Genomic DNA, 27,279 nt, shown 5'->3' with positions numbered 1-27,279 from the left:
CTCCCAGCAGGAATGGTGCGAGGAGGGGTTTAAATTTTAAAAATTCTACATCTTGGCTCCAATGGCACCCTTCCCGGCCGTTTAAATTTTTACTACCCCAAGTCAGGCAATCGACGGGGCTTCCGCAAAAGGCAGGTGGGGGCCTAGATAACATTCAAAAGTCGTGGCTCGATGACATCATCGGCGCGCATCGTAAACTTAACTCAACGTCAGGGGGAGTCCCAACGTCAGGGGGAGTCCCAACGTCAGGGGGAGTCCCAACGTCAGGGGAGTCCCAATGTCAGGGGGAGTCCTAACGTCAGGGGGAGTCCCAACGTCAGGGGTAGTCCCATCGTCAGGGGAGTCCCAACGTCAGGGGGAGTCCCAACGTCAGGGGAGTCCCATCGTCAGGGGAAATCCCAACGTCAGGGGGAGTCCCAACGTCAGGGGGAATCCCAACGTCAGGGGGAATCCCAACGAGAGAGGGAGTCCCAACGTCAGGGGGAGTCCCAACGTCAGGGGGAGTCCCAACGTCAGGTGAGTCCCAACGTCAGGGGGACTCCTGCGCTGTTAGCTGTCCGGCAGCAGATCCGAGGCGAGGGGCATCAAATGGCCAAGGTACGATTTAAGATCTACTCCTTTTAAAACTCCTTGTGGGCCATGAGGCTCAGGATTGCTCCCCCAGCCTCCTCAAGGAATCCTTGGGCCTCCCCAGCCCCAGCCTCCTCCTCGATTTGGCTGGCACCCCCGATTCCCCCATCTCATGCAAAGCCCTCCACTGACTACTGGGGAATGTCCTCATGGGTCCCCGGCTGCGGCCTCCTGCTGCTAATTTCTACTCCCGCCCATCGGCCAGGCAGTCAATCTGGCCGGGTGTCAGGTTGGAGTCAATGAAGAGTAATTTAAACAAGGCTCTGCCATTAAAATCAGCAGGGCCTCCACGTCCCTGGCCTTGCCGAGTTCGTCACCTGCTACCGGGCTCCCCCACACCCCTCACATTCTCCTGTTAATATCGAGGCCTATTACTTTAAAATATTAGGAGTAACTTTAACCTAACCCACTTGGCGAGAAACTAATGGGATTGGATAGGCCGCCCATTTTACAACCCATCGATTTTACTTTAAAGGGAAGTTGATGGAAAGTAAAATCCGGCAAGGTGTAAAATGGGTGGCCGATCTGTTCCTGTCAGTTTCTCTCTGGGCGGGTTAGATTAAAATTGTCCCCATTGAATCAAGAAAGGCACTGAAAATGAAGGGTAAGAAGAGAAGGAAGGGGCAGGATGAATAAATGAGCTACTTACGCAGTTCATGTTCCCCAGGATTACTTGAAAATTCAATTACATAAAGGTCTTTGCCTTCAAAACTACGGCCAATGGTGTACATTGTTGAAATAGGTGCACACACAGATACAGTCCGTTTCAGCAGTTTTGTCATCTCTGAATAACTGTGGTATTTGAATTGTAACATGGTATATGGTGTCTCAGATTCATCTGTCAAACTTGTATCTGTCAAAAAAGATGACTGCTATTTACATCTGACATCGTCCCGTTTACGTTATCGGCAAAAGTTAAAATAACCCCTAAGGAGCCCATACCTTGGGGGGGGTGGGAGGAACAATAACCAGTTTCATTGCCAGCCCTACTCGCCAACTCCTGGACAAGGAGAGGGTCAGAGGTCAAGCAGCTGGCTTTCTGTCCAGCTAGGGAATAAAACAAAAGAGCAGAGGAACACATGTTCCAGTTCAGTTGGATAAAATTTAGGGAGGCAGACAGACCCAGCATGAGAAAGTTTCAAGACCAGAGGAAAGGCTGAAACGTGAATATTTAGCCCACTAAGAATAGTGAGATTTACGTTAATCACTTCGCAATTGTAAAATAAATCAGTTAGAATCATAGAATCATAGAATGGTTACAGCACAGAAGGAGGCCATTCGGCCCATCGAGCCCATGCCGGTTCTCCGCAAGAGCAACCCAGTTAGTCCCACTCCCCCGCCCTTTTCCTGTAGCACTGCAGATTTTTTATCTTTAAGTACTTATCCAATTCCCTTTTGAAAGCCACGATTGAATCTGCCTCCACCACCCTTTCAGGCAGTGCATTCCAGATCATAGCCACTCGCTGTGTCAAAAAGTTTTTCCTCATGTTGCCTTTGGTTCTTTTACCAATCACCTTAAATCTGTGTCCTCTGGTCCTTGAGCCTTCTGCCAATGGGAACAATTTCTCTCTATCTACTCTGTCTAGACCCCTCATGATTTTGTACACCTCTATCAAATCTCCTCTCAACTTTCTCTGCTCTAAGGAGAACAAACCCCAGCTTCTCCAGTCTATCCACATAACTGACCACTAAGTCCCTCATCCTTGGAACCGTTCTAGTAAATCTTTTCTGTACCATCTCCAAGGCCTTCACATCCTTCCTAAAGTGCGGTGCCCAGAATTGGACACAATACTCCAGTTGTGGCCGAACCAATGTTTTATAAAGGTTCATCGTGATCTCTTTGCTTTTGTACTATTTATAAAGCCCAGGATCCCGTATGCTTTTTTAACCGCTTTCTCAACCTGCCCTGCCACCTTCAACGACCTGTGCACATATACCCACAGATCTCTCTGTTCCTGCACCCCCTTTAGAATTGTACCCTTTAGTTTATATTGCCTCTCCTCGTTCTTTATGGATTTACATTTGGCCTGGTCTTACTAAAAGTGTTAATTAATCTGCCTTTCAGAAGATTGGTCAGACTTGCAAGTGTACATCTTCTGGTTCAAATAACAAGGGGTTTCATTGTCACAACCCTGGATCATGCAGTCTTATGAGTAAATATTGGGCAGTTAAGATGACACCGAATCTGAGAGAATATCGAGTGCAAAGTGGAAATTTGCAATGGTTTGTCAGACTGGACAATGTGTGGGACTTCACATCTAAGCGTGATCCTGTCCTCATCTAACATCCACACATAGATACTTCCAGCTTGAGTCACTGGACAATAGTCCAGACCAGGAATGCTTTCTTTAACCTGTTGACACTGAGACTGACTATAGGGTCCCACTTGCTGTGCCAGATCAGCTAACTCAGTACAGACAGGGATTAAATACAGAATCTTTCTGTTCTTTTATGGGAGTAATTTTAAAATAACCCAATCTTCACTGGAAAGTAAAACCGGGTGCACTTACCATTGAATCACTAAAGGGGGGGTGTGAGTTTTATTTATTTTTCATATGGACTAAATTTGTAAAGTGTTGTGTAGGGGACAGAATCTCACTTCGAGTAATAGGAAGAGCATACTATTTCACAGTTATTTATCACTTCTTACTGAAAATATACAAGCTAGGTTTCACAGCATAATTTCCAGTTCTAATCAAAATTAGATACCTACCTCTGCTTTTTCCGATAGGGTCATAACAACCCTCTTCTTCACTGACAAAGAACCGATCACAGTCCATAAAATGTGGCCACGCCATTTGTATCTGTTCAAATGCATACTGGCAGTCTCTTTTAAGTGCTTCACAAGCATATCGACAAGGCTTTAGAATCTTATTGTTTTCACAACGTGGAGCTATGATGGAACAGCCCAGCATCTTGAGATCAGCATTGCATTCTCCATTCAGCAAGTTGTCCAAGACACTTATAAGAACATATTCTGTACTTAACTCAGTTACGTCTCTCGATGCTTGACCGATCAAGTTAGGAAACATAATCTTTGAGTAAGACATACCAGTACAGTAACTTAGATAGTTATCTACACACTGTGCTGTAGAAACATAAAATGGAACAAGTTAATTAAATCAGATGTACATTACCATGCTCTCAGATAGGTTATAGCAGCAGTTTGATCTAATCTGGTCTTTATTTTAAATGCATTAGGGATGAGCACAGATCTCAAAACCAGAAATCAAAACCAGATCTAAGCTTTGATTGGTTCACATTTTAAAGTAGGATTGTCTTTATTGCTGGGAAAGAATAATCACAAAAGACTGAGCATTTCTTTCATCACAGTGACATCATGCACTATCATAACAATGATATTTTTATAATGAAATATGATATTTCAGTGCAATCCACAGCAAATGAAAAAATGTGTGCTTCACATGCAGGCAGTCCCCTTCAAATTGTGGGAATTTGTACTATAATTTATTTTATTTGTGTGAGAAACTTGGAGTTGGGAGAGTTTACTTTTTATTTTTCCATTGATAAGGGAATAAATATTGTTTTGAATATGCCAGTTTTGGCTTGAATTGGGATGTTTTTTTTGGATTGATCCAAGCTAAGTATCATGGGACTGTTTCACTCATTCCAGGTGTGTTGAGGCAATGGAAAATGTTGCTTGTCTGCAGCCACCTAACTGAATGACTGGACTGCTGAGATTTAAGTGTTGCTGGAGAGCCCAGGCTGTGTCCACTTCTTTATTATTACTTAATACCTGATTACTTTATTTCCAAGTCTGATGAAAAAGGTTAGTGAGGTTGATCAAACGTATTTCAACTGTGCTGCCATGCATATGAAAATCAAATTCATTTCTCAGTTTATGAATTAAATTAGCACAGCACTCTGCTGCAAAATGTTACAAGGTATTGAATAGCACCATCATGGAAATAAAATAATTGTTACTGATGTGAATGGATAAATAATTTCTTTGTACTCACCCCACTGAATATAATTATATTCATATTCCTTAAAGAGATGTGAATCGAGACACTTCAGTCACCAATATTTGTACTTACACTGGCTTTTCTGTCTAGGTTTGAAGTGAATCTGGCTGGGGTGGGGTTATGACTTACATAATCATGTATTTAAATTATGTTGCTCTGAAATTTTAAAATTCAACCTTGCTGATAGATGTACAGGGAAAATAAAAGCTTGAACCCTTACCTTTCTCTTCCACCTGACATCGTCCTGAAAGAGAAAACATATGGGGTTCAGAGAAAAAGAATAAGATCTGCATTAGAATCAGGGGGGAGGGGGGGTAATATTTGATTGGAAATGAAAAGATGTTTAACGGGTGGCTGAATCGAAACCGTCCGTTTTACATTATCACCCAAAGTCAAAATTACTCCTTGGGATGTCACCATTATACTACACATACTGGTTTCACAAGAGTATCTACTTTAGAGTGATGCGAGCTGGCAGCATGTCATTATGCTCCCGACTGCATTGTTCTCAATTCAGGTAAAGCAGAGCACTGCACATGCACATGTAGTACATGCACAATATCCTGCTAAACACTGTCCAAACACCAGTGACACATTAGTGAAGGGTGACTGTCCTGTCAACTCTTTACTAACGGAGGAAATTTACATTTCTGCTGGGTGGGTAAGGTAAAAATCGCCCCCCTCCCCCATACAATGCAAGTTCTTCCTTTTCTTTTTATGCTGAGTTAGCTGATCTCCATGAGTGTGGCGGTAGGAATTCTATAATTGGCCTCAGTGCCCCTGACCTAGTGAGGAAATAATTAAACAGGGATCTAGCAATCCCTGGTCAAAGTGCATGTGGCTGGACTTTGGGTAATTGGCCCTGACTATGATTTACCCTGCGATCAAATAGCCTGCTGACACTTAGGCCCCGATATTAACAGGAAAGTGGGAAGGGTTCCGGAGGAAGAGTGGAAGAAGAAAGGCTTGTGAGTGATAGTGATAGGGAGAGAGGAGGAGGAAGGCTCCAGGCACAATGGCGATCCCTGGGGGGTGAGGAGGAAGGCTCCAGCCATGATCGTGAGGGGGAGGAGGAAGGCTCTGGGCACGATTGCAAGGGGGAGGAGGAAGGCTCCGGGCCTGATTGTGATCCCTGGGAGGAGGAAGAAGGCTCTGGGCACGATCGGGAGGGGAGGGGAGGTCTGGGCACGATCAGCTGAAGGCCAGGGCTGGGGGTGCCAAAGGCTTCCTCGTGAGGCCTGGGGGGAGCACTCCTGCTGCTCCTGGCCCACAAGGAGCTTAAAAACAGGCAAAGTTGTAAAACTTATCTGGGTCTCTTCTGGCTAGTCGGCTCCTCCCACCACATTTCTGCTGCCGGGTAACATCTTAAGGTCGTGACTTTTGAATCTTAAGTAGCCCCTACTCGCCTGCTTTTAGCGGGTGCCGCGTCCAGGACCTGAATTGCCGGGCTTAAAAGTGAGGCCTCACTGACTGGGCTTGCATATGAAGAATAATCACTTGGGCAAGGTATCAGAGGTCCATCTGAGCCCATGCAACCCCAACAAGGAATCAGCCCGTTCAAGGTAGAGATGAAAATAGGCAAAGAAACAAAACTTCAATCTAATCTAATTGAAATTTTAAAGGTTACTAGTCCTCCTTCCATGAAATTACACATAAGTCAGAGAATATGGAGCCAGATTTTGCTGTGTCAGGGCATCTTACAGCACCTGCCGTTAGTTAGATTTGCCCCTTCCCCCTTCAGCTCAAAACATTTTTGCCCATTAAGGTACTGAAAGTGCGAGCTGATAACGGTGCAGTGAGGGGATCGGGGCATCTAAGACCTTTTTTTTTATTCGTTCATGGGATGTGGGCGTCGCTGGCGAGGCCAGCATTTATTGCCCATCCCTAATTGCCCTTGAGAAGGTGGTGATGAGCCGCCTTCTTGAACCGCTGCAGTCCGTGTGGTGAAGGTTCTCCTGAGTGGACAGGGCAACCAACAAGGTATCTCTTTAACCAATCAGATTGAAGGATTGAGAAATAGACAGCAGAAGGACTGAGAAGAAAGCGTAAATTAGAGTGGGTGAATTCAATGACAAATCAGGTACAGAAAGAGAAATAAAGAGAGGGAAAGAAAGATTGGATTAAGAGAGAGAGAAAAGAGACAAAGGAAAAGTAAAATAAAAATTAAAAATTTTAAATTTGACATTTTTAAAATCTCCACCAACGATTAATACCTGATGGAATGAGACTCTACACTTGTAATAGTTAATTTTCAGTGCCAGAGAGGTTGATTGGCAGTAATTAACAATTATCACGTCATTAAAAGGGTACTTCCGCTTGAAATGAAAAGACTTAACTTTCTGTGGCGAGTTTAGTTCATATCTACTGCGCAAATACAGCAATTTCACGCCATTCAATACATGTGAATGGTGAGGTAGACAGCGAGATGCCGTTTTCGAGAAGCTAATGGTGGAGCAGCGTAACTCAAACAGCAACTTTTAGATATTGGCATTTAACCACGCATTAACTGCTACACTCTGTTTTTGACGAGGTGGTTGCAGGGAAAATATGGCCCTTAGTGGTTCCCTCCCATCCCCTCCCCCAATCACTCATGCTTCTCCCATCCCCTTGCTTCCACCATGTCTTCTACCCCTTCATCTTCCCCCTTGCTCCCATCACGTTCCCTATCCCTTCACATTCCTACCACCATTCCCCTTCCAACCACCGCTCACTCCTATCAATACACATTTTGAACTGCCGACCCAATCCTTAAATCCTCCTCTTCCTCTTGATTCACTGTCACTCACCTAATCCTTAACACTCCATTCATTGTCCCCCTGGAGATAATTAGTTGGCTTCAAGATGGAAGTGGTAAATGAAGAAACACACAGTCGATCTTCCTGACTCTCAGATTAATACACTTTTAAACTACCACAGGTGTGTAATCGGAATATTCTCACAATTATTCAATATAAACTTTACCTCAGTAAAACTTTTGACATTTGTCTTCCTATTTTTCACAATTATTTGAAGAACTGCTAGGCAGAAAGTAATAGAAGCTACAGAAAAATATCCCATCACTACAGCTAACTAAACAGTAATGATGCATTCTGAGAATGGAAAGAGAGAGCTGTTCCGTTGGGACAGACTACACCTGAACCTTGCTGGGACTAGAGTTCTAGCGAATCGAATAACTAGGGAGATAGATAGGGCTTTAAACTAAATAGTGGGGGGAGGGTCCCAGTGGAGAGAAATCTAGAATGCTAAAGAGAAAAGACAAAGAAGCAGTGCAGGAAAGTGATTGGGGTAAGGATAATCAGACTGTGTCAAGAAGGGACAGAGCGTACAAATAAAAGACAACAAATAGGGTCCGGGTAAGAAAAAATGGTAATAAGACAAATAGGGCCATAGTACATAAAAATGTTAAGATGTCTAAAAATGTTAAAAAGACAAATCTAAAGGCACTGTATCTGAATGCACGAAGCATTCGTAATAAGGTAGACAAATTAACAGCGCAAATAGATGTAAATGGATATGATATAATAGCAATTACAGAGACATGGTTGCAGGGTGAGCAAGGCTGGGAGCTGAACATTCAAGGGTATTCGATAATTAGGAAGGACAGGCAAAAAGGAAAAGGAGGTGGGGTGGCGTTGTTAGTAAAGGATGAAATCGGAGCAAGAGTGAGAAAGGATATGGGCTCAGAAAATCAAGATGTAGAATCAGTCTGGTTGGAGTTAAGAAGCACCAAGGGGCAGAAAACACTGGTGGGAGTTGTCGATAGGCCTCCAAACAGCAGTGGTAATGTAGGGGATGGGATCAAACAGGAAATTAGAGATGCATGTAACAAGGGTACTACAGTAATCATGGGTGACTTTAATGTGCATATAGACTGGCCAAACCAAATTCGCAATAATACCGTGGAGGATGAATTCCTGGAGTGTGTACGAGATGGTTTTTTAGACATTGAGGAGCCAACCAGGGAACAGATTGGGTATTGTGCAATGAGAAGGGGTTAATTAATAATCTTGTTGTGCGGGGTCCTTTAGGGAAGAGTGACCATGACATGATAGAATTCTTCATTAAGATGGAAATTAAAGTAGTCCAATCCAAATCTAGGGTCCTAAATCTAAACAAAGGAAACTACGAAGGTATGAGGAGTGAGTTGGCTATGATAGATTGGGAAGCTTCATTAAAAGGCATGATGGTGAATTGGCAATGGCTAACATTTAAGGAACGAATGCATGAATTGCAACAATTATACATTCCTTTCTGGTGCAAAAACACAAAAGGAAATGCAGCCCAACCATGGCTAACAAAAGAAATTAAGGATAGTATTAGATCCGAAGAGGAGTCATATAAATTTGCCAGAAAAAGTAGCAAGCCTTAGAATTCAGCAAAAAAGGACCAAGGGATTGATTAAGAGGGGAAAAATAGAGTATGAGACTAAACTTGCAAGGAACATAAAAGTGGACTGTAAAAGCTTCTACAAGTACGTAAAAAGAAAAAGATTAGTGAAGACAAATGTAGATCCCTTACAGTCAGAAACGGGAGAATTTATAATGGGGAACAGGGAAATGGCAGACCAATTAAACAAATACTTTGGTTCTGTTTTCACAGAAGAGGACACAAATAACTTCCCAGAAATGCTAGAGAACCAAGGGACTAGTGAGAAGGAGGAATTAAAGGAAATTAGTATTAATAAAAAAAAGTACTGGAGAAATTAATGGGACTGAAAGCCAACAAATCCCCAGGACCTGATAATCTGCATCCCAGAGTACTAAAAGAGGTAGCCATGGAAATAATGGATGCATTAGTTGTCATCTTCCAAAATTCTATTGATTATGGAACAGTTCCTGCAGATTGGAGGGTGGCAAATGTAACCCCACTATTTAAAAAAGGAGGGAGCGAGAAAACAGGGAACTATAGACCGGTTAGCCTAACATCAGTAGTAGGGAAATGCTAGAGTCTATCATAAAGGATGTGATAACAGGACACTTAGAAAATATCAACGGCATTAGACAAAGTCAACATGCATTTATGAAAGGGAAATCGTGTTTGACAAACCTACTGGAGTTTTTTGATAATGTAACTGGTAAAATAGATAAAGGAGAACAAGTGGATGTGGTTTATTTGGATTTTCAGAAGGCTTTTTATAAAGTCCCACATAGGAGGTTAGTGTGCAAAATTAAAGCATATGGGATTGGGGGTAATATACTGGCATGGATTGAAAATTGGTTAACAAACAAGAAACAGAGAGTCGGAATAAATGGGTCTTTTTCGGGGTGGCAGGCAGTGACTAGTGGGATACCGCAGGAATCAATGCTTGGGCCCCAGCTGTTCACAATATATATCAATGATTTGGATGCGGGAACCTAATGTAATATTTCCAAGTTTGCTGACGACACAAAACTAGGTTGGATTGTGAGTTGTGAGGAGGATGCAAAGAGGCTTCAAGGTGATTTAGACAAGTTGAGTGAGTGGGCAAATACATGGCAGATGCAGTATAATGTGGATAAATGTGAAGTTATCCACTTCGGAAGGAAAAATAGAAAGGCAGAGTATTATTTAAATGGTGATAGATTGGGGAATGTTGATGTACAAAGGGACCTGGGTGTCCTTGTACACCAGTCACTGAAAGCAAACATGTAGGTGCAGCAAGAAGTTAGGAAGGCAAATGGTATGTTGGCCTTCATTGCAAGAGGATGAGTAAAGGAGCAAGGATGTCTTACTGCAGTTATACAGGGCCTTGGTGAGACCACACCTGGAGTATTGTCGGCAGTTTTGATCTCCTCACCTAAGAAAGGATATACTTGCCATAGAGGGAGTGCTGCGAAGGTTCACCAGACTAATCCCTGGGATAGCAGGACTGTCATATGAGGGGAGATTGGGTCGACTCGGCCTATATTCACTCGAGTTTAGAAGAATGAGAGGGGATCTCATTGAAACGTATAAAATTCTGACAGGGCTAGACAGACAGGATGCAGGGAGGATGTTTCCCCTGGCTGGTAAACGAGGGGTCACAGTCTCAGGATATGGGGTAGGACATTTAGGACTGAGATGAGGAGAAATTTCTTCACTCAGAGGGTGGTGAACCTGTGGAATTCTCTACCCAGAAGTCTGTGGAGGCCGAGTCACTGAATATGGTATTGAGATAGAGGATCAGCCATGATCATATTGAATGTTGGAGCAGGCTCGAAGGGCCGAATGGCCTACTCCTGCTCCTATTTTTATGTTTCTATGTTTCTATGAGAAATTAGGTACACTGCACATGCTCAGACGTCACAATTTAAATTCAGTTCACAGGATCGCAACCCTGACCAAAAATATCAAGTCTATTTCCAGGGTTTTGAGAGAAGTAAAAACTTTAGTAAAAGCATTAAAAAACACAAAAGACAATTCAATGGATAAATGTAATTTTTAAAAATGTAATTGTAATCCTTATTTAAGATTTAAGATATTCTGAGAAAAAATGGCAACTGAAACAAATTTTTAGAAAGCGTTTTGAGTGATTTGGCCAGATTGCACTATCTCAGCATAATATACTCTGACTATAAAGTGACATCTTTAACATTGAAAAGGTCAATCACAACACCACCTACAAGAGTAACAGGTAGTACAGATACTTATAATGAGATTTCAATTAAACAAGCACCCCATGTATCGAATCTAATATACAACAGATTAAGGGAATTCACAAAATTATGCATGTTGCTCACTATAAGGAAAAATGAAAGATTAGGGACACTACATAAAAATTAGGAAATTAGGACTATATAGGGAAGTCCGGCAATTTTTTTTATGCAAGGTGTAATGGGCATGTGGGATGAATTGCCTGGGGAGACCATAGAAGTGGACATTATATGTGGACTCAAGAGACAATTGAATGAATTTCTGGAGAGAGAAGTAGTTTGGAGAGAATGTGGATAGATCTGTGCAAAAAGATGATCTACTTGAGATAAATGTCCTTTTCTCTTCCCAGCAGGCAGGTTAGCTTTGGCTATGTTAAATTATTGCCACAAATTCAAATGTGGAGCTGACCAGCCCCTACACTGCCAGTAGCTCTACGTAGAATAAAGAAAAGTGGTTTATTTTATTCTGAATGTCCTACATTTGAAATGTAATGACAAATGGTAGTCAAATTATCAATTTTACTTGATAGCTGAGCTCTTGATTGCCCCTTTAAACAAAGAACATGCAGTTGCATAGTCCCTTATCATGTCTCTCAGAAATGTCTCAAAACACTTCGCAATCAATGAATTTGAAGTGCAGGCCTTGTTAAGTAGACAAATACAACAGTCAATTTGCACACAGCAAGGTCCCACCAACAGCAGTGAGGTGATTGACCAGATAAACTATTTTTGGTGATATTGTTTGAGGGAGGAATGTCGGCCCAGACAGTGGGAGAAGTCCCTGCTCTTTTTTGAATAGTGCCATTGGGCCTTTAACATTCACCTTTGGAACAGGCAGAAGGGGCCATAGGAACATAGGAATTGCTACACGAAGAAAGACCACGGTCCATTTAGTTCACTTTCTACCATCCTGGTAGTCACATGATATGATAATGGAGTTGTTGATTAATCATAGGAATCAACCTCTATCAATTAATCTATAACAGACCCAGGTGTGATGCAAAGAAAACCCCACTGGTGGAGAGCTTTGAGAACCATAGGCCTAAAGTCACCTTTTTCCTCTCAAGCACGCTACACTTACCATGTCATGTCTCAAATTACTCATACACTGTATCCCAAAATGTTGCTTTGTTTTAGTGTCTTATCTAAAGGATGGATGGAAAGTACTAATACTGGTGGGGGGGCAGGGGGATGAGGAGGAAGGTTGCAATACTGTGATAACCAGAACAGTCCAGTATTAATTCCAAAGACTTAATCACGATTTAAACCTGAACTTCCATAAAGCATTTTGGGGCTGAGAATTGCTTAATTACAATCAGCCAGCCATTCATGCAAGTGTATTAGGTGATCTGTTGTGCAGACTGTTCATTCAACAATTAAATAAGTCCAGGCATAGGAAATTCAGTGATGTAGGAATGGAGAAAATGTTAACTTTAGCTTGGTAGCAAGTTGAGAGATAAGGGGCTGAATTTTAGGGGGCAATTGGGGGTGCGTTGGGGGCAGAGAGGGGGGCTCCAAAAATCACAGAAATTCTGTTCGGGTTTGGAGCCCGGCACGCCGACATCCAAGTTTCCCAGGGACCCACCTGTGTGAGCATGGACGACCTGAAACCCGAAGTCCCGCCGGCAATTAAAGCCGGCGGGATGTCAGTTAAAGAGTAAAATGATTCGGCCCTTCACCAGGCATGAAGGGCCGGATCAGGGAAAAAGTAACAAAATAAATTACATAAAACACCATAGAAGGAAGTTAAAACACAAAATGAACCTACCTATGCACCCTGCTCTGATGTCCGCTGTCTCCCTCTCCGATCTCCCCCTCTTCACCCCCCCCCCCCCCCGATGTCCTCCCGATCTTCCCCTCTTTCCCCCAATGTCCTCCTCTTCACCCCCGATCTTCCACTCTCTCCTCAGATCTTCCCCTCTCCTCCCACCCCGATCTTACATTCCAGTTCCGGATGACGTCTCACTCTCTCTCTTTCTCGTGTCCCCCTCCCCAACAACGTTGCAGCTCCTGACGGCAGCCAGCCTGTCAATCAGGCCGGCTGCCAGGCACAAAACCCGGAGAGGACGTCAATCATCAGCAATCACCATTCCTGGCTGGCTTCTCATCTTCCACCCTCCATAAACTTCAGCACATCCAAAACTCTGCTGCCAGTATCTTATCCTGCACCAAGTTCTGCTCACCCCTGTGCTCGCTGACCTATATTGGCTCCCGTTCCCTCAAAACCTGAAATTTAAAATTCTCATCCTCATTTTTAAATCCCTTTATGACCTCACCCCTCCCAATCTCTGTAACCTCCTTCAGCCCTACAACCCTCTGCATTCTCTGCATTCCTCCAACTCTGGCCTCTTGTGTGCCCCCACTCCCTTCACCCCAACACTGGTGGACTTGCCTTCAGCCGTCTAGGCCCTATGCTATGGAATTCCTTCCCTAAACCTCTCCATTGCTCCACCTCCCTCTCCTCCTTTGAAACCCTCTTTAAAACCCATCTCTTTGACTAAACTTTTAGTCATCCCATCTAATATCTCCCTCTTTGGCTTGGTGTCCATTTTTGCCTGAATAAGATTCTGTGAAGCACCTTGGAAACGGTGAGTTTTGTTCATGCGAGTTTGACACCACCCCTCCGCCCCCACCCCCTCCACCCCCCCACCCTCCCCCGCTGCCAACCCGCCACCATTGCAAAATCAACCCCAAGGAATCTGGGGTAAGAAAAAAGTGTGAACTAGATAGACTAAGTGCACTTTATCATCCCTAAAAGTAATTTTTTATTTTGTTTCCATTTTCATTTATGAAATTTAGATACATTACATAGAATTACATAGAAATGTACAGCACAAAAACAGGCCATTCAGCCCAATAGGTCAATGCCGGTGTTTATGCTCCACACGAACCTCCTCCCTCCCTACTTCATTTAACCCTATGTATTTATGAAGTCACTGTAGAGATTTAGTGAAGTCACTGTATAGTTTTGTTGCACAGTACTTACAGGAGAACATAGTAGCACAATGGAGTTATCAGTGTATTAGTGTACACACTGGAAACAACTTGATTTTTGGTAGCCAAGATAAAATAATGACAGATCCTGGGATTTCATTGGGTTGGGAATATTATATAGTGCTCATACTGGTTTGGATGATTACCTTTTGAGGGGCTTTAGAATGTGTTGTTTTTAGCTGGTGTTTATTTTTTATTTTCTTGATGCATACAACAATGACAACAATTTGCATTTATATATAGCACCTTTAACGTAGAAAAACATTTCCAAGGTGCTTCACAGAATCTTATTCAGGCAAAAATGGTCACCAAGCCAAAGAGGGAGATATTTGATGGGATGACTAAAAGCTTAGTCAAAGAGATGGGTTTTAAGCAGAGTTTCAAAGGAGGAGAGGGAGGTGGAGCAATGGAGAGGTTTAGGGAAGGAATTCCATAGCATAGGGCCTAGACGGCTGAAGGCAAGTCCACCAGTGTTGGGGTGAAGGGAGTGGGGGCACACAAGAGGCCAGAGTTGGAGGAATGCAGAGAATGCAGAGGGTTGTAGGGCTGAAGGAGGTTACAGAAATTGGGAGGGGTGAGGCCATAAAGGGATTTAAAAATGAGGATGAGAATTTTAAATTTCAGGTTTTGAAGGAACGGGAGCCAATATAGGTCAGCGAGCACAGGGGTGAGCAGAACTTGGTGCAGGATAAGATACTGGCAGCAGAGTTTTGGATGTGCTGAAGTTTATGGAGGGTGGAGGATGAGAAGCCAGCCAGGAGAGCATTTGAATAGTAGTCTGGAGCTAACCAGACCTTGGATGAGGGTTTCAGCAACAGATAGGCTGAAGCAGTGGCAATGTTACAGAGGTGGAAGTAGGCAGTCTTTGTGTTGGAGAGGATATGGGACCAGAAGCTCAGCTCAGGGTGGTGGTGAAGAAGAGCTGTGTGTCATCAGTGTACATGTACAATCTGACCCCGTGTCTTCAGATGATGTCATCAAGGGGCAGCATGTAGATGAGGAAGAGGAGAGGGCCAAGGATATGTTCATGGGGAACTCTAGAGGTAACTATGCAAGGGCGCAAGAGAAGCCATCGCCTGAGATACTGTAGCAATGAATGAATAGTTAAGAGTGGCATAATGCGAGGGCAGTCGTTACAGGAGGTAGGTAGGGTTGACTGTGTCAAAGACTGCAGAGAGACCGAGAAGGATGAGGAGGGATAGTGCACCACGGTCACAGTCATGGAAGATGTCATTTATGAATTTGATTAGGGCCATTTCAGCACTGAAGCAGGGGTTCAAACTTGATTGGAGAGATTCAAACATAGAGTTGTGGGAAATATGAGTATGGATTTGGAAGTTAACAACAGGTGCAGGTACTTTAGAGAGTAAAGGTAGGTTGTAGATGGGGATATAGTATGCAAGGACAGAGAGGTCATGGTGAGTTTTTGAGGCGGGGGATTGGTTTTGAAATGCAGGGGGTGCAGTGCTTGAGGAAAGGGAACCATTTATGATGTCAGTTAGCATGGAGACCAAGAAGGGAAGATGGGTGCTCAGCAGTTTAGTGAGAATGGGGTGAAGGCAGCAGGAGGTGGGTCTCATGAACAAGATGAGCTTGGAGATGGGTATGAGGGGAGATAGAAGAGAAACTAGAGAAAGACACAGATTCAGTGCATAGGTGTCTGTTTGTGTCTGTATGTGTGTGCTAGGGAATAGGAGAGTCATGTATGCTTTGAGGAAAGATCTCCGAACTACCTGGTAACTAGAGAGCTGCTAGTGGACATTATCCATTCTGACTCACACTAATGTTTCAATCACTTATTTGTTGTATGGAGGGTTTTACTTCACCACATGGGGTAATGCATCTTCTTGTGAGTAGCAATGCCAGTCGCACTGGACTGCTTTTTGCAAGTGCTGGTGGGTCTGCTGAATGTATCCAACACTTTCTGCCTGTATTTCAGATTTCCAGTATTTGCAGTTTTTATCTTTTTACTTTCTTTCCTATTACTCCCATCTCCTTTCACTTCATTTGTTTCTTTCCCATATCCTTTTCGCCATCTTACTGAGCTATTTTCATGCCCTTTTGTTCTTTCAATGTTTTTTCATTGTCTTATTGAGATGATCATCCTATAGTATCCATAAGTTTTCACCACTTTCCAGCTTATCAAAAAATCTGTTTTCAGACCATTCAAACTCTTGACTCCTCTCTATGACAGCCTCAGCATTTCTGAGTCTACAATTACCTGTTTTCCTACCCCCCAATCCCTGCCATTTTGTTCAGTTCTATTAAGGAGTTCCCTTTTCTTCCAGTTTCCAGTTCTCATGGTCTCAAAACCTATCTTTTTTCTTTACAGATATTGACAGATCTGTTGCGTATCTCTAACACTTTCATAACTGGTTCTTTGTTTGTGTTCTCTGTAACAGTTTCAGCAGTGCACCAACTGCTTATCGATTAGCTATTTAAATTGCCAATGCTTAGTCTCAGTTTTGGTTAACAGCTGTCCCACATGGCATCATGAGATTGTCATCTTTGAATTTAGTGATCATTCAGTTACGGTGATTACTTGGGGGCTGTCCAAATCAACCAATATAACCAGATTCCACCATAAACAGCAACAGAAATAATGTGCTAGTCAGTGAAAAAATACAGAAATCTGATGATCTTGCAGACCCCCAGGATCCCCTCACAGACCCTTTGGGGTCCAGGGATTCCAGTGTGAAAACCTATAATTCAGCCTGATGTGCAGGTTGTGACTGATGAGAAAAGACACAATGATTACCTTTGAGGCTCAGAAGGCCTTGCTTCTGATGCAGGTATACTGTAAAGAAGATTAGATTGGTGACCCCCAATGACAGTACTTGGAAAAGGCATGCACGTGTTTGACTTTAATTACTATCATTGATGATACTATTTTACATTTATAAAGAACCTTTCTTTTACACTGTAATTATAACATTTGAAGGAGGCCAAACAAAACAATGTGATGTTGTCTGCTTATATCCTAAGCCCTATTTGCACTAGTTTCCAGAGTGACTCTCATGGGATTCACTCTGCATAACAATTTCTGCTAACATAATTGCTGTTTTTCTCAGTTAACCTAAAAGTAATTTAGATAATTAGTGGAGTGGGTATCAGATCAAGCTTTTATATCATATAGCTATCACATCAGCCCCTGCGCCATAAAAACCCACCGTTGAAAGAAAAAAGCAGCTTCCTGCTACACATGGATGAATATTGGCAGAGTGCCATCCTAACATCTCTGATATTCATCTTGAGGAAAATTAATTGTAGAAGATTCCTCGTGCATGAATGTGATATGAACATTGAGTTCAAGAGTGACATGCTTAAGTCCAAAACTAGAGTCTTAAACTTAAACAAAGCCAATTACATCGGTAAGAGGGGTGAGTTGGCCAAGGTTGATTGGGAAATTAGATTAAACGTATGGCGGTAGATAAACAATGGCAAATATTTAAAGAAATATTTCATAATTCTCAACAAATATACATTCCATTGAGGAATAAAAACTCCACAGGGAAAGTGATCCATCCATGGTTAACTAAAGAAGTTAAGGATAGTATTAGATTAAAAGAAGAGGCCTATAATGTTGCCAAGAACAGTAGTAAGCGTGAGAATTGGGAGAGTTTTAGAAACCAGCCAAGGATGACCAAGAAATTGATAAAGAGGAAGGAAATTGAATATGAAAGTAAACTAGCAAGAAATATAAAAAAACAAATTTTAAGAGCTTCTACAAGTATGTAAAAAGGAAGAGAATAGCAAAATTAAACATGGGTCCCTTAGAGGCTACGACAGGAGAAATTATAATGGAGAATAAGGAAATGACAGAGATGTTAAACAAATATTTTATTTTTCTTCACAGTAGAAGACACAAAAAATATACCAGAAATAATGGGGAACCAAGGGTCTAATGAGAGTGAGGAACTTAAAGTAATTAATGTTAGTAAAGGGGAAGTATTGGAGAAATTAAGGGAATAAAAACCAGCAAATCCCCTGGACCTGATAGCCTACATCCTAGGGTTCTAAAAGATGTGGCTGCAGCGATAGTGGATGCATTGGTAGTGATCTTCCAAAATTCTCTATGTCCCAGTGGATTGGAACGTAGCAAATATAACCTCGCTACTCAAGGAAGGAGGGAGAGAGAAAATAGGGAACTACAGGCCAGTTATCCTGATATCAGTAGTTGGGAAAATGTTGGAATCCATTATTAAGGTAATGGGGCACTTATTTATATATATATATATATATATATATATATATATGCGTGGGCAGAGCAACATGGTTATATGAAAGGGAAATGGTGTTTGACAAATCTACTAGAGATCTTTGTGGATGAAACTAGCAGGGTAGATAAAGGGGAACCAATGGATATAGTATATTTGGATTTTCAAAAGGCATTCGATAAGGTGCCACACAAAAGGTAATTACACAAGATAAGGGCTCATGGGGTTGTGGGTAATATATTAGCATGGATAGAGGATTGGTTAACGGACAAAAAAGAGAGTAGGAATAATTGGGTCATTTTCAGATTGGCAGGCTATAACTAGTGGGGTGCCGCAAGGATCAATGCTTGGACCTCAGCTATTTACAATCTATATTAATGAATTAGATGAAAGGACTGAGTGTGATGTGTCCAAGTTTGTTGATGATACAAAGATAGGTGGGAAAGTACGCTGTAAGGAGGACACAAAGAGTCTGCAAAGAGATATAGACAGGTTAAGTGAGTGGGCAGGAAGGTGGCAGATGGAGTATAATGTGGGGAAATGTGAGGTTATTCACTTTGGTAGGAAGAATAGAAAAACAGAATATTTTTTAAATGGTGAGAAACTGTTAAATGTTGGTGTTCAGATGGATTTGGGTGTCCTCGTACAAGAAACACAGAACGTTAACACACATGTACAGCAAGCAATTAGGAAGGCAAATGGTATATTGGCCTTTATTGCAAGGAGGTTGGAGTATAAGAGTAAGGAGGTCTTGCTGCAACTGTACAGGGCTTTGGTGAGACCACACCTGGAGTACTGTGTACAGTTTTGGTCTCTTTACCTAAGGAAGGATATACTTGCCTTCGAGACGGTGCAGCAAAGGTTCACTAGATTGATTCTTGGGATGAGAGGGTTGTCCTATGAGGAGAGATTGAGTAGAATGGGCCTATACTCTGTGGAATTTAGAAGAATGAGAGGTCATCTCATTGAAACATATAAGATTCTGAGGGGGCTTGACAAGGTAGATGCTGAGAGGTTGTTTCCCCTGACTGGAGAGTCTAGAACTAGAGGGCATAGTCGCAGGATAAGGGGTCAGCCATTTAGGACTGAGATGAGGAGAAATATCTTCACTCAGAGGGTTGTGAATCTTTGGAACTCTCTACCCCAGAAGGCTGTGGATGGTTTGTCATTGAATATATTCAAGGCTGAGATTGATAGATTTTTGGACTCTAGGGGAATCGAGGGATATGGAGATCAGATGGGAAAGTGGAGTTGAGGTCAAAGATCAGCCTTGATCTTATTGAATGGCGGAGCAGGCTCGAGGGGCCGTATGGCTTGCGCCTGCTCCTATTTCTTATGTTCTTATGTCTGTGTGTGTGTGTGTGTGTGTGTCTGTGTGTGCGCGCGCGCGCGCATATGTATATTTTTCTTTACAGGGAAGAACAGATTGCTACTGTGAAAAGCCGTGTTGTTGATCTTCCTATATTTGTGGGCTGAGCTGCTCCTTTCATACATGCGCACCATCAGTTTTTCATGCTAACATTAGTGTTTTGAGGCTCTGTTCTCCATGTCAACGTTTGCTGTCAAAGATCAGTGTGGACCAGGTCCTCCTCCCCTCAATGCTGCTCCTACAAGAGTCCTGTTGCTAATGTAGTGATTCTGGCCACAGAATACTATAGGTGGGAATTCTCACAACAACAAGAATTTGCACCCATAGTGAACAGTGGCTGCACTCAGTTCCACTAGCAACAGCACTCAGGTAGGAATAGAGCTGAGGGGAGAGGGAAGGGACTGGAGTGAATGACAATGAAGAGGAAAGGGAAGGGGGAAAATAAATAAAGCAGAAAGGGGGGAAATGGATGGCAATGAATATGGAAATGGATTGTAATGAAGGAGAAAGCAAATGGAGCCTTTTTGGGGCCTGTGTCAGCTTTTATGAAGCTATTGGTCAGTTTTTACTAGATTTTTAGGTTGGCATATGTGTCTTTTCTCTTCAGCTTTTGACTTTTAATATCAACTTACTGGTCAATGGCAGATGTTGAGTTAGCATGTGATAGAATCTCATTAATACCTATGAAGGGTCATAAACCAATGCCGTTTCTCGTAAATGCTCAGTGCTGTTCTTGGTTCTGATGACCAGAGATATAGAGATCGGTTTGGACATTTACAACAATAGTCTTCAGAAGTCCATTAAGGCTTTCATGCAATGCAATCTGTTCATTTCTGTAGGTAATTGTGACTGGACTTCTCACTCTTTTAGCAATTCTTTGCCTGGGGTTATGAAAGAGACAAGTAGTGCAGGGAATTACTTTCATTATACTTGAGACCATAAGTACTCTTCCTTCCATCCATATAACGTTATGTAACTGAGTTAAAAAAAAATCCTACCTTGTAGTAAATTTCCTAGTATTCAGTCTTGATTTATCACCGTCCCTTCCCCCAAGATACCTACCGTTTCAGGCTTCCTTAATCTCACCTAGAACCATTTCAATAACATTGGCTATGGAATGGAATGGGGGAACTCCGTAGGGAAACCCAGAATGTTCCAATTTGTATCAGCCTGGTTGCTGATCCGGAGGTACGCAAGCTGGAAAAAGTATTAGCTGAATCCACAGCACGGCTGTATGCCAACACAGGGTGATTTTACTGTCATCCTGAAGAGATGTGGCTGGTAGGTAAAGGCAGCTCACATTGATTCTTCACCACAAGAAGATTTGAAGCAACAGGTTTGTGATTTGTTGCTCCCAGTCTGTGATGCAATTTTTTATCAGGTATGATAGTGCTTTGTAGCTACTATTGATTAAGTAATGGTGCTGAATAAAAGAATGCAACCAAGTAATTCCTTGAAAGAAAGAAACTAACTGCTTATGGTTTACTTCAATCTGTAATATTAATGGTCACTGTTGAATTGATTATTCAGAAAACACAAACTAATTGCCCAGCATTAATCCATGTTAAAGTTTCACACTCCTCATTTGGGAATTAAAAAGTGCTACCAGTGAGTATCATTTAGAATGAATTATCCAGTGCATTGGAATACAGTCCACTCCTCTTAATTAAAAGCCGCATAATTCAAATTATCTGATAATTAAGTTTTAGTATTAAATTCTTACTTTGCTTAATCCAAATTATTTGATAATTCATATTTTTAAGTAAAAAAGGGACTTTGAATCATCAGGAGTAGGTTGTAGTAACAATGAATTAATTCACTTGTCTATGACCATGTGCTTTATGTCTTTGTTATATTAGGATTACTGTTCTGCATTTATAACTAACAGAAGAAATATGGTGTGAAAAACTCAATATGCTGCTATTAAATCTAACGTTGATTTCTCTCTCTGATACTGAGCCAAAGTGCTGGCCTAGTGATAAAGTAATGCATTCAGCTGCAGTCTAACACCTAAAGCTGACACAATACCTCATAATCCAATATGTATCATGACATGCATTATAAATATCAATTATACCTCAGGTTAAGTCAATCAACGTGTATCAGTTAGGTTATCCTAGCTGTCCATATGAGCATCCTGACTTTGTCCATCATTACATATGCGCAGATATGTATGAAACAACGTATATATCTTAGAATCATAGAATGATACAGCACAGAAGGAGACCATTTGGCCCATCGTGCCTGTGCCAGCTCTTTGGTAGAGCTATCCAATTAGTCCCACTCCACTGTTCTTTTCCATAGCCCGGTAAATTTTTTCCCCTCAAGTATTCATCCAATTCCCTTTTGAAAGTAACTATTGAATCTGCCTTCAGCACCCCCTCAGGCAGAGCTTTCCAGATCACAACAACTCGCTAAGTAAAAAATGTTTCCTCATGTTGCTTCTGGTTCTTTTGCCAATCACCTTAAATCTGTGTCCTCTGGTTACCGACCCGTCTGCCAATGGAAACAGTTTCTCCTTATTTACTCTATCAAAACTGTTCATGATTTTGAATACCTCTATCAAATCTCCCCTTAACCATCTCTGCTCTAAGGAGAACAACCCCAGCTTCTCTAGTCTCTCCACATAACTAAAGTCCCTCAATCCTGGTACCATTCTAGTAAATCTCTTCTGCACCCTCTCTAAGGCCTTGACGTCCTTCCTAAAGCATGGTGCCCAGAATTGAACACAATACTCCAGCTGAGGCCTAACCAGTGATTTATAAAGGTTGAGCATAACATCCTTGCTTTTGTACTCTATGCCTCTATTATAAAGCCATATGTTTTTATAACAACCTTCTCAACTTGTCCTGCCACCTTCAAAAGATTTGTGTACATACACCCCCAGGTCTTTCTGTTCCTGTATCCCCTTTAAAATTGTACCATTTAGTTTATATTGCCTCCTCATTCTTCCTACCAAAATGTATCACTTCACACTTCTGTGAATTAAATTTCATCTGCCATGTGTCTGCCCATTTCACCAGTCTATGTCCTCCTGAAGTCTGTTACTATCCTCCACATTGTTTACTACATTTCCTAGTTTTGTGTCATCTGCAAACTTTGAAATTATACCCTCTATACCCAAGTCCAGGTTATTAATATATATCAAAATGAGCAGTGATCCTAATGCCGACCCCTGGGGAACACCACTGTATACTTCTCTCCAGTCTGAAAAACAACCGTTCATCACCACTCTCTGTTTTCTGTCCCTTATAGCCAATGTCACTTCACTATTTAAGTAGGGCAAAAGAGATAAATTAGGAAATTACAGGCCTATTAGTTGTGGGGAAGTTACTAGAATCTGTTATTAGGGAGAGATTGACTGAGCATTTGGACAAATATGAGCTGATCAGAGAGAGCCAGCATGGACTTGTAATAGATAAGTCATGTCTAATGAACCTAGTTGAATTTTTTGAGGAGGTGGCTAATGTGGTAGATAAGGGCATGTCTATGGATGTTATTTATATGGACTTGCAGAAGCATTTGACAAGGTTCCACAAAAGAGACTAACAAAAATGAGAGTGCATGGAATCGGAGGCAACCTATTGGCTTGGATAGGGAATTGGTTAGGAGGTAGGAGGTAGGAGACAGAGAGTAGGGATAATGGTTACGTACTCCAGTTGGCAGGATGTGACTAGTGGTGTCCCCCAGGGATTTGTACTGGGGCCTTGGCTTTTCACTATATTTATAAATGACTTGAATGAAAGAATAGAGAGCTGTATATCTATGTTTTCTGATGACATTAGGTTAGGCGGCAGAGTAAATAGTGTAGATGGGAACGGAAAGTTGCAAAAGGACATTGATAAATTAAATGAGTGGGCAAAATTGTGGCAGATGGAGTTCAATGTGGGAAAGTGTGAGGTTATCCATTTTGACCTAAGAAAGATAGATTAGAGTATTTTCTAAATGGTGAGAAGCTAGGGACAGTGGATGAACAGAGTGATTTAGGTTTCCAAGTACAGAAATCAGTAGAAGCTAGTGAACAGGTACAAAAAATATTTTCAAAGACTAATGGAATGTTAGCCCTCGCTCAAAAGGGCTGGAATACAAAGGGGTGGAAGTTATGTTACAGCTGTACAGAGCTCTGGCTAGATCCCATCTGGAGTACTGCATTCAGTTCTGGGCACCGCACCTCAAGAAGGATATATTGGCCTTGAAGGGGGTGCAGCGCAGATTCACCAGAATGATACCGGCTAAAAGGGTTAAATTATGAGGACAGGTTGCATAGACTAGGCTTGATTTCCCTTGAGGATAGAAGATTATGGGGTGATTTAATTGAGGTATTTAAGATGATTAAAGGATTTGATAGGGTAGACATAGAGAAACTATTTCCTCTGGTGGGGGCACCCAGAACAAGGGGGCATAACCTTAAAATTAGAGCTAGACTGTTCAGGGGTGATGTCAGGAAGCACTTCTTCACACAATGGGTAGTGGAAATCTGGAGAACTCTCCCCCAAAAAGATGTTGAGGCTAGGTCAATTGAAAATTTCAAAATTGAGATTGATAGATTTTTGGTAGGTAAGGGTATTACAGGGTTTTTTTTATTCGTTCATGGGATGTGGGCGTCACTGGCAAGGCCAGCATTTATTGCCCATCCCTAATTACGGAACCAAGGTGGGTAGAAGGAGTTAGGATACATATCAGCCATGATCTAATTGAATGGTAGAACAGGCTTGAGGGGCTGAATGGCCTAATCCTGTTCCTATGTTCCTAAATGCTTGAGCAGTTCTGGCAGTGTTCTTAGTTTTGGAGGAAGCCAGAGCACCCAACAATGCACAATATGCGAGACTAAGATGACATTATTTAATGCGCTTTGTTTATACCAGCAGGTTTTGTATAACAAAGACATTAATCAGCTCTCAGTCTGCTATTCCAATGAAAAGTCCAATGGTTCATTCATTCTAGTTTTCAGTAACTGGGACCCATAAATTGCCTCTTCTGAACAGCATCCTATTTTACACTAGGGTCTCATGACTCACTGAAATCAAACATAACAATTTGTTTATGCCGATAGCATTACCTTCTTTTCTTTTCAGTCAGAACACTCTTCAATCAAATAATACTTCCACATTACAAATTAAGAGCCATGTGATATTTTGTAAAAATTATGTTATTTCCATCAGCACTAGATGGCAGTACTCTGGTCTCTGAGTCAGAATGTTATGGGTTCAAGTCCCACTCCCCCTCCCACAGTGAGGGAGTGCTGCACTATTGGAGGTGTCGTCTTTCGGATGAGATGTTAAACCAAAGTCTGCCCTTTCAGGTGGATGTAAAAGATCCCATGGCACTATTTGAATGAAGAGCTGGGGAGTTCTCCCTGATGCCCTAGCCAATATTTATCCCTCAACCAATTTCACTAAAAATAGATTATCTGGTCATTATCACATTGCTGTTTGTGGGACCTTGCTGTGTGCAAATAGGCTGTTGTGATTCCTATATTACCACAGTGACTACACTTCAATAAAAAGTACTTTGTTGGCTATAAAGCACTTTGGGACGTCCTGAGGTCATAAAAGGTGCTATATAAATGCAAGTCTTTCTTTTGTTATTCTGAATTGCATTTATAAAATACATTGTATTAATTACTTACTGGGATGAATGATGAATTATTAACAGATTACTGAATTACTAATGAAAGGCAGTAAGACAAAGCAGGTAATTTACCACCAGCAGCTCAGACAAATAGTTTGATGATGTAGTTGTATAGAACACTGTTTCATGAGAGTTTGCTGTGGGCTGTAATACAGTCTTCAGCTTCACAGTATGTGATGTAATCAAAGTCTCTTGGTGGTGTTGTAACTTTGTGTCATACTTTCTACTGCGTTTATAATGTAAACCATACGCATTTCCAACTTTTGTGCCCTTGTTTAATTTAACAGTAATGCTAAATACTTCCAGAAAGAAAAAGAAAAGTTCTTTACGGTTCACTTAATAAATTAGTTGGAGCACGTTCCAAGCTGTAATTCAATCAAAGGACTCTCCTCACATCCTATCCCTTGAGAATAAAACCTGAATGGCACATATTCATTAGACTAAATAACATGCCAGTGCCTTCATCTATAAAGAGATTCTAGTGTAGTGAAAGATTGTCTTTCTATTGTGTTTAGAAATGGCACAATTTAAATAGTTGACTGCTGCCAAAGTTATAAAATGGCATAACTGACAAGCATAACACGTGCTCCATTAATGCATTAGAGAGTGTACAGAAGGCAACTTTTGTGGAAAAAAATGCTTCTCTGGCTGATTGGTGGTCTGTTAGCCAAAGGAACAGATAAACCTGGTAGAAATAGCAAAGAGAAAGATCTGAAGGAGAAAGAACAAAAAGATAAAGAACGAAGAGATGGTCAGTATCTTTGTAGATAACACTTAGTCCATTAGATCTCCTGGACTGGTTTTGATCGCCTCAGGTGGTCAAAAAGGAATTTTCCAGAGAATACTTTTTCCTTTATTGGCCCTGGGTTCTTTCTCTGTTTTTTTGCCTCTCCCATGAGACCACATGGCTGGGAGGAAGGATGGGGGATGCGGGGGGAAGCATTTAGTCATGATACTCTGGCCATCATGATGTGGGGCAGGTTTGATGGACCAGCTGCTGTTTTCCTGCCCGTCAATTTCGTAAGTTTGTATGTTGGAGATGATGAATAAGAAATTCAAATCAATACTGAAAAAAGGGGGGAAACAAAAGAATGAGCAGCAAAGAAATGACATCAGAAGCCAGGGTGAGTGAATAAAGATAAATAAAAACGACAAAAAGGAGAAGCAAAAGAAACGGCTATTACATTGAGAAAGACCATACATAAATGTTAAAATTTAGTATTGAATTAGTTAATTCCTTCATGCAAACAACTGGAAATACCTCACAAAAATTAAGAAAGACTTTTATTCTTTCCAAAATATTTACTATGTGTTTGCATCCATGTGAACACAGGAAATGAAAACTAGGCTGAAAATTCAAGGAAAATACAGAGGAAGGAAATTGTGCTTTGCAGTAAAACCTGAATCAGGATACAGAAGTACTTTCATGCCATCAATTGTTTATCTCACTAACAATATAGACTAACTGATCTCCTATGATATTGCTTCGTGTAGTCTGGAGACTGCTGTGTGGTTGTGACATATTGCATGTGCCGGAGAGTGGAGCACTGTGGAAGTTGGGGAATGGAATACAGCAGAGGGAAGTCCAGGGGGTATAGCACAATAGGAAGGGCCAGGAGGAAGAGCATAAAAGGGGCTGGACAACAGGCCACAGAATTTTAAAATTAAAGCCATGGACCTGGAGTAAAATAGGGACCAACCTGTTTAATAGTATGTGGGATGCACTGGACTTTGGTGTCAGCTATTGTGAGAGATTTTTTTTTCTGGATCTTAATTTTCAATCAGAAGTTTGTGTCTATTTTTGTTTGCCAATTCAGAAAATTGGGTTGTGCCTTTAAAGC

At 41.7% G+C, this 27,279-nt stretch overlaps 1 protein-coding gene across 1 annotated transcript in view; it reads right to left on the bottom strand.

The window, feature by feature from the left end:
* The window catches only part of cpz (carboxypeptidase Z), a 54,899-nt gene that overhangs the window by 24,023 nt on the left and 3,597 nt on the right, over positions 1-27,279 (bottom strand). Inside the window, exons 2-4 of the mRNA XM_067991089.1 lie at positions 4,837-4,860; positions 3,344-3,718; positions 1,280-1,483 (exon numbers count right to left, since the gene is read on the bottom strand). Of these exons, the coding sequence (XP_067847190.1) occupies positions 1,280-1,483; positions 3,344-3,718; positions 4,837-4,860 (603 nt within the window). The remainder of the gene's footprint in view (positions 1-1,279; positions 1,484-3,343; positions 3,719-4,836; positions 4,861-27,279) is intronic.

This window comes from Heptranchias perlo, chromosome 1 (genome assembly GCF_035084215.1).
Source record: "Heptranchias perlo isolate sHepPer1 chromosome 1, sHepPer1.hap1, whole genome shotgun sequence".
In the NCBI taxonomy this organism is placed as follows: domain Eukaryota; kingdom Metazoa; phylum Chordata; class Chondrichthyes; order Hexanchiformes; family Hexanchidae; genus Heptranchias; species Heptranchias perlo.
The sequence above is the reverse complement of the archived record's forward strand: the minus strand, read 5'-3'. Positions and strand labels throughout refer to the sequence as shown.